Here is a 13,720-nt window from a genome sequence, read left to right as displayed (position 1 = left end):
TTTCTGCAAGGACAAAAGCTTTGAGAGGAGGGTTCTAGAAAACAGCATCAGTTTCTGCCAAACTTTGTGGGAAAAGCACTCATTTTGAACCCACGTAACCTCCAGATGGGATTTTCTGGGCTCTGTGTGCTTCCTTGGGACAAGGCTGGTGCGTGTCTTTTGAGACACATTTTTACATGGTGTTGTTGCAGTTTCCAGACTAGTGTAAAACAGCTGGAGTGGGGCGCCTGAGCCCCCACCCTTTGCCTGAGATGTCAGCAGTAGCTCGGAGCTTTGACTATTAACATATTCTTGAGAGAAGCTGGCATCAGAGCCACGTGGCCTGGGAGCCTGCAGGCTTTGTGACAGGCTCTTCACTGCCCTTAGGAATGAAGGCTGTGCTTTAAGCAGGAAGGGCTGCCCTCCTGGAACACTGCGACAGCTGAGCAAGCGTGACCCTCCTCACTGAGCTCCTTCCCATTGAAAACAAAGGGGATTTTCTAAAGGTTTCTCACCCTTTCTCCTTAATACATTAGATACCTTACTGCAGGCATCTGAATTATCTGGATGATGATCTCATCAAGTAAGAAATAGGCAGTGTTAGGCTTGGTTTTGGGATGTTCTGCTAGCCTGGGCTCAGCTCCAAGGCCACGTGGGGCTGGGATGCTGCTGCAGCTCCCCTTGGTTCCAGCACAGAGTAAGCTGAAGAGCCTTCCCTGCCAGCGCTGCCCTTCACCACCCACCACATTGTCTGAGTCTGGTTAAACAACAGCAGAAATGTGCTTTCACAGTTTGATTCCGAGCTCAGGTTCACATTTTACAGACCTTTTAGTTGTAGACTAATATTAGTGTAACTCACCAGATCAAACATTACACTGAAATGACACATAATAACCTTAATATTGGAGAAGGGAGATTTAACAAAAGATGTTAGCTTTGCTTACTAGACACGTGGATGAGGGGGAAGAGTGTAATTCTGATGTGCTTTAATTAACTCTGTGTCCTAAAAGCATTTCCAGTTCTTCTCTGCTTATGACCCTCATTTCACGCTCAATAAAACCTCGTCTTTCCTTTGCAGCTCTGTTGGGGATACTGCCTTAACCTGAGAAGAGCTAATATACAGCATGGAATTACGTGCATCCTGCTTGAGTTCACGTGCCAGGGCTCTGCCCTTTATCCTGCAAAGGGCTTGAACTTGAAGATATTTGAACGTAAAGCTGCCATGGATTGTTGGCACCGGGACGAGCTGGTGTTCCTCAAAAATGGGACTGTTAACTGCTGGAACTTTGAAGATGACAGATGGTAGGACTTCTCTTACACTGACATCATATTCTGTCACTGTTACATGACATCATACCCACAGAAACTATTACTAAAAGACTTTTCTAGAAGTATAGATTTCTCTTTGCTTTTATAAAGTTTAAACCCATTTTTGGTTTCTAACAGTGGCTCATTCCCCTGAAATTCTCAATTTGAAAAAGACTTGGGATGAAGCCTTCTCAGACAGAGGACAACCTAAACACCATTACCTGGTAAGGGTTTCTTTTATTCACATATCATCATGTTCTTCAAATGTTAGTTATTTTTGCCCAGTAGATAGTTTTACTAACTGTAAAAATTACTTTTGCAATGCAGATGGAGACTGTTATGTGACAGGACAAGGGGCAATGGGTATAAGCTGGAACATAAGAAGTTCCAAAGGAATACAAGGAAGAATTTCTTCAGTGTGAGGTGAGGGGGCACTGGAAGGGGCTGCTCAGGTGGGTTGTGGAGTCTCCTTCTCTGGGAGCATTCCAAACACACCTGGACGAGTTTCTCTGTGACCTACTCTAGGTGTCCTGCTCTGGTAGGGGGGTTGGACTGGATGAGCTTTTAAGGATAAGGATATTGAAAAATTGCAGTAGGCAGTCTGTTCAAACACCAAAACATTCCTACTACAAAGGTGTTGAAAACTGGACCATATTGCCCAGACAGGCTGTGGAGTCCCTGTCCTTGGAGATACTCAAAGGCAACAGGACAAGGGCCTGAGCAGCTGCTCCAGTCAGCCCTGCACTGAGCAGTGGGCTTGGACTGCAGCATCTCCAGAGGCCTCTCCAACCTCAACCATTCTGTGACCTGGAACTGTCCATAAAATGAACCACTTCATTGGGAAAAGACAGGCACAAGGTTTAGATTCACAACTGTAGCCAGACTAGGAAAGGATCTTGAAGTAAAAGCTCAGTAAAGCTGCACATACGCTGCAACCCTGGGTACCTCTTGTCACTGTCACTGCAGCATCTCATCAGGATGTGGTTCCTCAGTAACAAATGACTGATAATGTGTATCCAAAAACTAGTTTGGGGTTTTTTTTACACCAGGTAAAAATTCAAGGGCCTCTGCAGCTACATAAAAGCTCAGCAGGTTCTATGCCACTGTGTTATCTGGTTTGGGGCCCTGGCACACTTAACCACTCCTCAACAAGCCTAAGTAGCGCTTCCTGCAGAGCTTCCCAGAGGGTTCAGCGCCTGCAATGCTGCCAGCAGCACATGGCCCACAGGGCTGCACAGACCACAGACCAGCTGTTGTGCCAGCTTACCTGGCTGACACATGCTGGTGATGGCCAAGGGGAGGGGTGTTGCTCTTAAAAGTTTTTTCATAACACAGCCAAAGGTGGCCGAGTGTCCACAGCGGAGGAATGGCCACTCCAGCGAGTACAGACATTGCAACCAATGTTACCTTCATCGTAGCACAGCTCCTTGCTAGGAATTCCTGCTGCCCCTTCAAAGTCCAGTTCCTTCTGAGCTTTTTACAAGTGGAGATCCCTTAACATGGGAAACGTACACTCCTTTGGCAAGGGCTTTGAAACACTCACTGTCTTCCTTTCACAAAGGGATGGTCCAGCAGCTGCAGAGCAGAAGGGCGTTTGTGTTGATCCCTGCATTGGGGGTTTGAAAGATGAGTACATGAAACAAATAGGCCTGCCTGGGGTTTAACTGCCTGTAACATCGAAATGCATCACTCATTTTTAGGGTTAAGCTGGTAGAAAGGAAGGCAGGATTTACAGGGAAGGGACTGGTGCCATTCATGAATCTTAAGACTGAAATATTTTATTATTACAGAAGTCATTCTTTATTGCTCTGAATTCCTTGTAAATAATTCTGCTGTTGTGGCTGTTTCAGGTGCACCAAAAAGTATTTAAGGAGGGTGACAATGATTTGTTTGATCCCGTGGCAACCAGGCTGCGCTGTCATCTCCAATCAATGTCATGCATGGTAAGGAGCCCCTATGGAAGTACAGACCTGCAATTACCACACTGACTTGCTAGAGCCAAGGGCTTTGAGCTTTTTTAATCCTTTATTGGGAAAGCAAAAACCCAAACAACCCAAGGAAAGGAGTAATAAACCACTGGGGAAGATGGGGTATGGGAGGTTTATGTTTAGGACGTGGTGAGATCAAACATTAGAACTTTGCTACCACAGCTGCATCCCGACTTTGGAAAAGTTAACTACTTTATTGGAAAAGAGAAATGCTCTATAGCTGGATCTTTCCTTCTACTTAACAATTCTTTCTACCTTTTAAACACTGTTTTCTCTGAATCAAGTATATCTGATGTCGCTATGCACAGTCCACAGTGTTTTCTGGTTGTTATAAGGCCCACAGGAACCATGACCACACCGTAACAACTCCAATCCAGGGATTAGAAACCAGGTTTCCTGCCATACCTACTAAATAACATACTTCTCTCTAGTACCCAAATCTGGTCTTTAGAGATATGTAAAAGGCTGCTTTTGATTTTCTGAAGACTACTCGTAGAGGTCAGGAACTTAGCTCTAGACATTGATAGCCCATTTAACCACCTGGGACAAAGCTGATGTCTAAAACAAAGCAAACACCACAAAAATAATTCTTATAGTGAGTGCAAGTGAGTGGTTTGAGTCTTTTATATCGAGAACTCCATGTTTCAAATCAGGATGTACTTTCTGGGCTGGCAGTGACGATAGATGTTTCTAATGCAGAAAGTAAGGATTCAGTGAAAGCTCATTTTTCCAGATTATTGACCTCAAAACAACTTGCCTGACATAGGCCAGACTCAGCCCATGTGGTACTGGAACAGTACATCAAAGACAGTTCTCAAACATTTGTCCAAAACCCAATAGTGACATGTTTCTGCCTGGTAATTAAGGGAAAGTAAATGAGTATGAGGCTTGCAAAAAAGAGGCTTTTCTAGTAAAAGAGTAAAGCCCTTTTACGTGTTCTATTATTTACAGGTGTTCCTGGGGTGCTGGAACAACACCGTCACACGAGGCAACCTAAGCTCCCATCACCAGCCTCTGCCACAAACTGCCTGCATTTCCCCCTTCGCTCTCCAGCCCAACACCCACCCACCTGGTTAAGCAGGCGTGCACAAAATCCACGGCAGCGCCGGAGAACCCAGTGGGCAGCGAAGGCATCAGCCCCCTGTGGGCCCCGATGTAGAACATGGCTGCGATCCTATCCATGGAAGCCAGGGGCGGTTTGCCCGTCGCCATCTCAAACACGGTGCAGCCCAGGCTCCAGATGTCGGATTTCCTTCCGTAGCCAGACTCGCTGATAACCTCTGGTGCCATCCAGTACGGCGTGCCACGGGCGGAGCGCAGCACCTGGCTCCGCGTGCCGCTGGGGCTCGCCCGGGCCAGCCGCCTGGCGCACCCGAAGTCGATCAGCTTCACTACCCCCGTGGGCATCAGCAGCACGTTGTTGCCTTTGATATCTCTGTGGACCACGCAGTTGGCGTGTAGATACGCGACGCCCTGGAGGATCTGCTTTGTGTAGTTGCAAAGGACAGTTTCTGGCAAGGGACCGAAGCGGTTGATAACGCTGGAAATGGAGCCGCCGGGGACAAACTCCATGAAAATGCTTAAAATGTTGTCCTCCAGGCAAGTGCCTAAGTAAGTCACAATATTGACGTGCTTCAGTGTCTTTAAAAGTTCGACTTCCTCATGAAACTCCTGATACTCCTTTTCTGTAGTGAGCTGATCTGATGTAGCCAAAGCAACTTGTTTTACAGCTATCAATTGCCCCTGGCTTGTCAGACCACAGTATACCTGTGATGAAAGGGGCATTCATTCAAATGAAACAGGAAATAAAGTATCCACTTGGTTCAAGTAGTACCTTTGTCATGTTCCATGGCTCATAGAACCATAGAGCTGTTTGGTTGGAAAAGAATTTTAAGGTGGAATTCAACCTGTCACCCCCCACTGCCAAGCCCACCCTTCAACCTCAGCACCTCAGCTACACAGCTTTTAAGTATCTCCAGGGATAAGGACTCCAGCGCCTCCCTGGGCAGCTTGTGCCAGTGTCTAACAACTCTCAGGGAAAAAGTTCTCCAATCTGAACCCCCCCGGAGCAATTAGAGCCCATTTCCTCTTGTCCTATGACTGTTATTAGGGAGAAGAGAGCAACCCCCACCTCGCTACAGCCTCCTGTCACGTAGTTGTGGAGAGTGATCTCCCCTCAGCCTCCTCCAGACTAAACACCCCCAGTTCCCTCAGCCGCTCCTCATCAGACTTGTTCTCCAGACTCTTCCCCAGCTTTATTGCCCATCTCTGGACATGCTCCAGCCCCTCAGCATCCCTCTGGCAGTGAGGGGCCCAGAACTGAACACAGCACTCAAGGTGCAGCCTCACCAGTGCCCAGTGCAGGGGGACAATCACTGCCCTGCTCCTGCTGGGCACACTGTATCTCAAAACAGTAAGTTATCTGTTGGATAGGACAACAAGCAGTTATGAGGTCTCATAACACATTCTGACATTAACTTACTGTGCCATAGGCTCCCTTGCCAAGGACTTCACCTCTTGTCCACATGATGGGATCTCTGTTAGTTAAACTGCTTCCTGGTAATTTAATAGATTCCTCAACCTTTGGCAAGTCACTGTCTTCATTTGATGCCAGAAGGGCTTTACTGTAACTCTGCTTGAATGGTGATGGTCAGTGTAGGGAGAAAGCAGGGGGACAAAGAAAGGCTGCATATTATCCAAACATTTTTTCTTAAGGAGGTATTTTTACCTGTCATGATTCATCTCTATGGATTTAGCTATAGATACTCTCTATACTAGTACAGATACTCTCTATACAGATACAGATACTCATTGCCCAGCCCATCAACAAAACTGCTATATGAAGTAAGGCTGTAAACATTTTCAAGTATATATCACAACAGTGCAGAACCAGAAGATTATAGCATGTCATCTTTTTCTACAGGAAGCCAGACAGAAGGTACACATAAAAGAACAGGATGTGTATCTGCTTACTACCTTTTCTTTGTCCCATAGGTAATTTACTAAGCTGAAGGGCGACTGTGACTATCACCTTGCTCTAGGTAACGTACATGACTCAAGTCAGATGAAAACAATTTGGACATGACTTCACAGGAAGAAGAGACTGTGTCAGAAAGATGGTGATCAATACTCCATCTAGCCATGGACCTCCTTAGGAGAAGTGAGAGAGAGGTATGTGGCACCTGTGTCTGCAGAAGCATAAGGAAGTGTATCGACAGGTAACGAGCAAAATTTCCTTATAAATTTATACTTTAAATAGACAAAAAGTTAACAGGGCCAAGGAGAAGCAGTGCTGGTAGGTGGAGGTTCTTAACTGACTTGGGGGCCAGAATCTAAGACTTCTGAGCTTGAAGTTTTGATTAAACATTAATGAAGAAGCCTAAGTCTGTTGGATAAGCCAATTACTTCTATTTCATAGCTAGAAAAGTATCTGTTAGCACTCAGATTCAAGGAAATTGCCCTTTTGGATATAAAAGAACCATTTGTAATATTTTTTCATATTCCTTAGGTGTCAAGATTGCTTTTGCCTTGCCCTACCACCTTTTTATACATGCCTGCAGTTAAAACAGCCTCTCTCTCCTTTTCACTCCATACAATTTCTCACTTTACCTTGACCCATCAGTTCTTCCTGACCTGCCTCAGTACCATCTGGCATGTGTCCTGACACACAGCCTCTAACGTGGGCACTCTCAACTGAGCACTGGAACAATCAGTGAGCAGATGGCCCAAGGAGAAAGAGGCTTGCTCATTAATGCAAACATATTTCCTAGTTCTCATCCAAACTCCTGTTGAAGCATCACTCAAAGCAGCTAGCAAGTTACAAGGAATTACTTTTACCTTCTCTAGGGCACTGTTTACCGTGGCTCCATCTCCATTCACCGTATTTTCTCCTTCTTCAGTATGTGTATTTTGTATTTCAGAACCTGTATTTTTTGTTCTTGAAGAGCTGGTATCTTTTTCTTCAAGCATTAGCAATTCTTCAGCCAGGCAACGAAGCAGCTCATCAGTCACATCCTTATTAGTTGCCCAGGACAAAACTTTTTGACTTGGCTGGAAACTGGGCTTTGTAACATTTTTTGTCTGGATGACTGAAGGCTGAGTCATTTCTCTCCACACAGCACTGCTTTCAGGTGAGTGTGCCCAGCTGTGATGCAATTGTTTCATAGGGGACTGACACTCCAGTCTACCTGAAAAGGACAATGCTTCACATTTCTTTATAGACTTGAAGGAGGCCCAGTCTGATTGCAGACCTTTGCAGCCATCCATATCCACCCTGCACTGGGGCACACAAACGTTCTGCTCTGTTGTTAGCAGGCTGCTACTCAGAGCAGCACATTCTCTGTAGTCTTTATCACTGAACTGAAGAAGATACTGGCTACAGGCAGCATCTCTCTGATGGCTGGATGTATCCTGCCTGACTAAAGACCTCTCCAAAGAAACTTCTTTAACAGTTGATAAGACTGAATCTGAAAAAAGGTCACTTTGTTTAGCTGGTTGTGAAAGCTCTTCTAAAAACCTAAGGTGGTGATCTGTGTCTTCATGAACCAGTGTCTGGCTCCTTGAAGTGTTTATTTGACACTCTGTATCAGAAGTTATCATATTATCTTGCTCTGTGTTGCTGTCCTTCATCTCAGTGTTCCCATCCTTCGTAATGAAACCTTTCTGCTTTCGTTTAGTGCCAGGTGTGGTCTTCTTTGGCTTAGAATACTTTTGCTTTGGAGTGTTTCTTACCTGGCTGCTCCCTTTCCTGCAGGTAGATCTGCAGGTGCTGGGAGTGCATCTCCTGGGTGGAGCAGAACAAACATCTCTGCACAATCTGTTCTCACAGTGATCGAGCTCACGCGTGTTGGAATAGACGGGAGTTCCAAACATTTCATAAATACCTGGCCCTTTGTCACTTGCATTTATTTTCTTGAACATGTCACTGTATTTCAGATCTACAAAACCTGAAGCAGGCTGTGCATGTGGTGGAGAAAGTGAAGTAACAGTTTCCTTTAAGACAGCTGAATTTTTGCAACTGCAGGAGAAACTTTGCTGTTTAGGTTTCTGAGCACTCTGAGCAAAGCGGCCTCTGTCTGCCTTTTTTTTGTGACGCTTCAGGGAAGTCTCAGATTCCATGTGTGGCAGTTCCAGAGATGGAAAGATCTGCCTCTTGGCATTACATTGTGTGGAAATGATTAGGTCTTCAGATACCTTCATCTTGCTACTCGGTTTAGATTTTGATGAATGTTTATTTCTATTCATCTTTATCTTCCTTTTGGTGTCTTCTTTGCGAGCAAGACCGTTGGGGCTCTGAGTAACACAAGGAGGCAGGCTATGAATGGCACTCGCTTTTGTGGCAGGTGGCCTAGCAATGTGGGGTTCCTTGGCTGCTTCTTGTTCAGACAACGAAACACCAACAACAGGTACAAGCTCACTTTGGTCTTTCGGAGCTGCTTCTGACAGTGCTTCCTTTTCCATCTCAAATTCAGAGAGGCAAACATTATGTTCTGTTTGCTTTCCAGCAGCATCTTGCACTTCTGCTCTGGGAGTTACTGTAGCTACAGAATTATCTTCTAAGGCATGGTAGGCCTCTAGCACTTCATTTTTACAGGAAGAAGCCAAGTCATGACTGTCAAGCACAAAGTTCCCACTCTCAGCACTGTCACGTGGTCTACGATCCAGTGTCATCTCTGTAGCACTTCTTTCTTCTAGACCACTTCTACCGCAATCCTCTGCTTTCCTTTCCTTATTGCCAGCTCTCTGGGCATCTCCAGTGCTTGACATTGTAAATGCTGTCTGAGCTGTAAACATTCCACAGTTTATCAGAGCATTACTTGAGCTCAAGCAGCTGGGATTATCATCACAGAAACTGGCTTGGCTCATAAGATCTACGTTCTTACAAGCCGCTGAATACTGGTGCTTTACCTGGTCATTCTTTTCAGTATTGGTAGCTACATCACCTTCCCTCCATTTTAAATTGCTTTGAATTTCTTCCTTCTTGTTGCTAGGGTACCTACAACAGTTACTCTCACTGAAGCAGTACAGGTCTTTCACTGGAGTGAACTTATCCGAGATAGTGGCCACAGCCTTGTCTGATGACTGCTCAGTGTACTTTTTTAATAGACTGTCTAACCCATAATGACAAAATTGAGTGACTGGTTTTATAGGCTGAGGAATGGCGTTCATAACATTCCAAATATTTCTGATGTTGGTGCTTTCATTGACAACATTATCCTCTAGAGGAGCCAGATGAATTGTTCTTACAGGTTGCAATGTCACTGGTGGCAAATGAAACTGTAATTTCCATGAAAGCCATTATTAAATGTGCTACACAACAGATAACAGGTGAAATCTAATCACTGAGAACCAAGTACACTAAGAAAAAAGTGACTATTTTATATATTCCCATATTTAACCTAATATTTTTTATTATTCCTCCCTTCTCTTCCCATCCCATTAGTTGAAAGGTACCATATATCTTTGTACCAGTACAGACCTGAGAATCAAAGTACTTTCTTGTGATTAATAAGAATTTTCTGAACATTATCTTTATTTTATGGGAAAAGGAGAAAAAAAATAAGCTTGAATATGCTGTATATTTTCATGCTAATGAATGCAATAGAAATAATCACACAGTCATATGCTCTGAGTGCTCATTTGCATGTCTAAATTCAACATCACTTTGCAATCTGCAAGAAATTTTTGTTTGCATTCCAAGGGCAACCTGAGGTTTGGATGTGCCAGGAAAAGCAACGTGTGCTGGTTTGAAATTGACAGTTCTGAAGCCTTTGTCTAGTCTACATGGCATCCATAGGAATGCTGAGCTTATCCCAAAGGATATGCCTCTAGAAATCATCAGAGCCTAAGACAAGAAATAAAGCTGTACCAAAGCACACTGAGGTCAGCTGAATTGTTTTTCTTAGACATTTCCCTCCATTTGAAATGCTTTCTCCACAGTCTCCCATCACAACTCCTGCTACTACTTCTACACTTCAGTTGTTTTCCTGTGAACGTTGTTGCATTCTGTGGAGGGTTCACTAAAGCATCCAGCTGACTACAGAGCCAGGCTGTTAATTCCTATCCATAAAGACCAAATTACCTCTTTTCCAAATACACTATGTTTGATCTTTTGTGAAGCACTGATGTGTAAAACTGCCAGCTTGTTTGTAAGCACCAAAGTTGTGTCAGGAATCTTATTTACACCTACCACAAAATTTCATGTCAAACACTTTTAATCCCAAGGCCTTATTTTCTATTTGCTAACACAGTAAGTTTCAGCAATCGTCTGATATCAAAGATGTTCTTTAATCTGGTTTCAACCTTAAGTTACCACTCAATACAACAAAATTGTTTGGGTTTTGTTTTAATTATATATATATAGAAAAAACAGGAATCTCATGTGTTTAAATATAGAATGTGCATACTTTCAGTTAAATTACACATTTCCATTTTAAGGGAGTTGTGCATTTTTGAACTACCAAACCTTCCCCCCTCCCCCAAAATCCCCAATCTAACACTTCACTGACAAATTGTTGATACTCACTTGAAGGTTTGCTGACATACAGACACACTCACACGTATATATTTATAAAATAAATGGAAAAAGGTTTCATGTTTGTTAAACAAATGAAGAGTAAGCAGAGGAAACTACTAAACTTCTCCTGTATTTCTCTTGTTAAGGTTTTGAAAGCATCTAATTCTCCTAACAGTGTTCGGTTTTACACATAATGCCATCTTACCTCAGATCTCTGGTTCCTGGCTTTTAGCATTGTTCCATTTAACCCTTTAAAAATAAATGGACAAATGAAATGTTGATTTCATCTTCTTCAACAGACTACAGTTTCATTTACAAATTCATTCTAAAACCTATGGTTCTGGGCGTCAGGGATCTGATGTGTGGTTGGAGGACTGTGCTATGGAGAAAAAAGTTGTAAATGGAAATTTAATTGTGATCCTGGACTTTACAATTCCATTTTCCATAGAAAACTGGACAGTATGATAATATCAAAATACTTTGACTCTATTAATTGAAGCAAATATTTCTCCTCAAGTTCAAATGTTTGCTAAATTCAGTCTGTGGCTAACCAGTATTGCCAGTATGAGGGGGGAAAAGTAAAAGAGATGCCGTCATGGCTCCACTCCAGCTGCAGAGGATTACACTGCACATTTTGTGGCCTCTGTTTCATTACAGAGAGTAACTGGAATGGTGAAGTCTGCCACTACTTCTCTTTCCCTCCTTCACTCTGCAAATCCACACACGTATGTAATTAAAGAAGAGGGTCAACGTGGCTGAAGTCTACTTCATAAGACAACTTAAAGAAAAAGTACTTCTAAGGCTTTGCCACCTAATTTGGTAATAAATAGATAACTGTATTTCAATTTGTGGCTGTTAAAACTGAACTTACTTTCTTGTGTTTGTGCCTCTATCACCTCAAAAGCATCCAAATCCATGAATGACTTTGGAATGTCAGATTCCAGGCACGAGGCTTGCAGCAGAAAGGTGAAGTCAAAGCCATGAACTGTGTTCTCTTTCTTCGAGAAGAAAGGTGAAGAGGTACAATGTCTGATCTGTAATGCTAACTCCTTTGTACTGGGAAAACATGCCACTTGTTCATCTGGCCACGGTCTGGATGTTGGTGCTATTTGGCTGAAAGGTAAAACCAAAACCCCAAAATACAGCATGAAAATAAGTGGAGGGAGCCCATTCAGTTCACATAATCATGTGACTGGAGAATAACGTGAACAAAAAGTTTGTAAGATGCAGGAATGCCAAAGTCTGTTTTCTTTTTTCATCCCTCTGGGAAGTTGTGGCTCTCCCTGGAAGTGTCCAAGTGTGATGCCATGTACAGAATCCAGAATGGTAGGGTTGGAAGGGGCCTTTAGAGATCATCTAGTCTATCTCCCCTGCAGAAGCAGGTTCACCTAGGTCAGGTCACACAGGAACGTGTCCAGGCGGGTCTTGAAGACCTCCAAGGAAGGAGCTTCCACAACCCCTCTGGGCAGCCTGTGCCAGGGCTCCCTCACCCTCACATATGGACAACTGAGAACCGAGTGACAAACCATGTAAGCCAAGCAACAATACAAGTGGAAAAACATCATCCACCTTCCCCTTCTTGACAAAAACTGATTGCTTGCAGTATGAATTTTTTATGAATCACCAGGAAAGAGTGTCAGCAGGATCGTGAAGACCAGATGTGCCTCTGTGATTTATGAAGTAGGCTATGGCCTGTCAGAAGGAATAGAGGCTGTGCCAGCAAACCTCGGGTTCCTGCAGAAATGTTCTGAAGAGTGAAAAATTCAAATATGGAAAAAGATAAAGCCTTTGACTGAGAAGAGGTACAAAACCATAGTCTTAAGTTAATCTTAAAGCTCTCTGCAAGAAAATTTTCTGCTTTTAATAAGCCAAATGCTGATGTAAAACCCTATGCCATATGTTTTTTTCCTCCTGTATCAAATAATTTGTTCACCTAGTGCAATACCCTGCTGCCAGCCATGGCTTATAATTGCTATTGGGAACACTGAAACACTACACAACATATACAACTGTATATAACATCTGGCACTAAGGAAACCTTTTCTTACTCATAGACTACACTAACTGCTTTACCTCCATTTTTGCATATCCAACAGCAAATTAAATATTAATACTACTTACCTGGTTTTTCCTACAGCCTTGTGTGACTGATGCATTTCTTTCACCATCTGATCTGCATTCTGAAGAGCAACAACATTTCCACAACCTGCAGCAACACATTAGTGTTTACATAACAGCAATATCATTCACTGACCAGCAACAGCCTGCAAATGCACTTATTTTTGGGCATGAAAATATTATTACAAAGGAATACAAGAAATAACCATCAGAGAAAAATAAATGCATAAATTCAAATCATGTTCAGTGTTTCTTAGGTAAGCTGATTAATTCAGTGTACTATAAAAGCACGAAACATGTAAAAGATTTCCAGTCATAGCTTTTATTTCAGCAGAAGAGAAACATAAGAAAAGTATTGAGAGAAGCTCTACACAAGTAGAACATTTAAAAACAGGAAAGCTGTGAAACCCAAAACAAATCCCAAGGCTTTTCCAAGGTGGAAAATAACTCTGAGTTTGATTTTGTTTTATTGGCGGGGGGGTTGTTTGGTTTTGATAAGTAGCCAGATTTCAGGTTAACGCTGGCTTTTTTCTCTTACAGATCCCACACGTTACATTTTATTCCTATAAACTTTGTTTAGACTACCTTCTTTGCTTCTCCTCTTGTTTTGTTTGTTGTCAGACATCCTGTCCTTAGACGTTTGAAGGTCTGGAAACCTGAAAAAAATGATTTGTTCATCGATTTCCCATTCACATGTACAAGGCAAATACACCGTTATTTCAGAGCCACAAGACAAAAGCAACATTTTTAAAGTACTTGCAATTAATAAAAGTGTTATAATTTAACTTAGCATCCAATGTCCTGTCCAGAC

At 43.0% G+C, this 13,720-nt stretch overlaps 1 protein-coding gene across 1 annotated transcript; it reads right to left on the bottom strand.

Moving 5' to 3' along the window:
• Positions 1-3,124: 3,124 nt before the first annotated feature.
• On the bottom strand, positions 3,125-13,654 carry MAP3K19 (mitogen-activated protein kinase kinase kinase 19). Its single transcript, XM_062005151.1, has 8 exons — positions 13,495-13,654; positions 12,913-12,997; positions 11,663-11,904; positions 10,997-11,040; positions 7,113-9,551; positions 5,758-5,907; positions 4,345-5,042; positions 3,125-3,241 (listed from the first exon to the last, which is right to left on the bottom strand). Exons 1-8 carry the CDS (start codon positions 13,652-13,654, stop codon positions 3,154-3,156), a joined length of 3,906 nt encoding a protein of 1,301 aa, XP_061861135.1. The 3' UTR covers positions 3,125-3,153.
• Positions 13,655-13,720: the final 66 nt, after the last annotated feature.

The sequence above is a fragment of the Colius striatus genome, chromosome 11 (assembly GCF_028858725.1).
Source record: "Colius striatus isolate bColStr4 chromosome 11, bColStr4.1.hap1, whole genome shotgun sequence".
Lineage (NCBI taxonomy): Eukaryota > Metazoa > Chordata > Aves > Coliiformes > Coliidae > Colius > Colius striatus.
The sequence above is the reverse complement of the archived record's forward strand: the minus strand, read 5'-3'. Positions and strand labels throughout refer to the sequence as shown.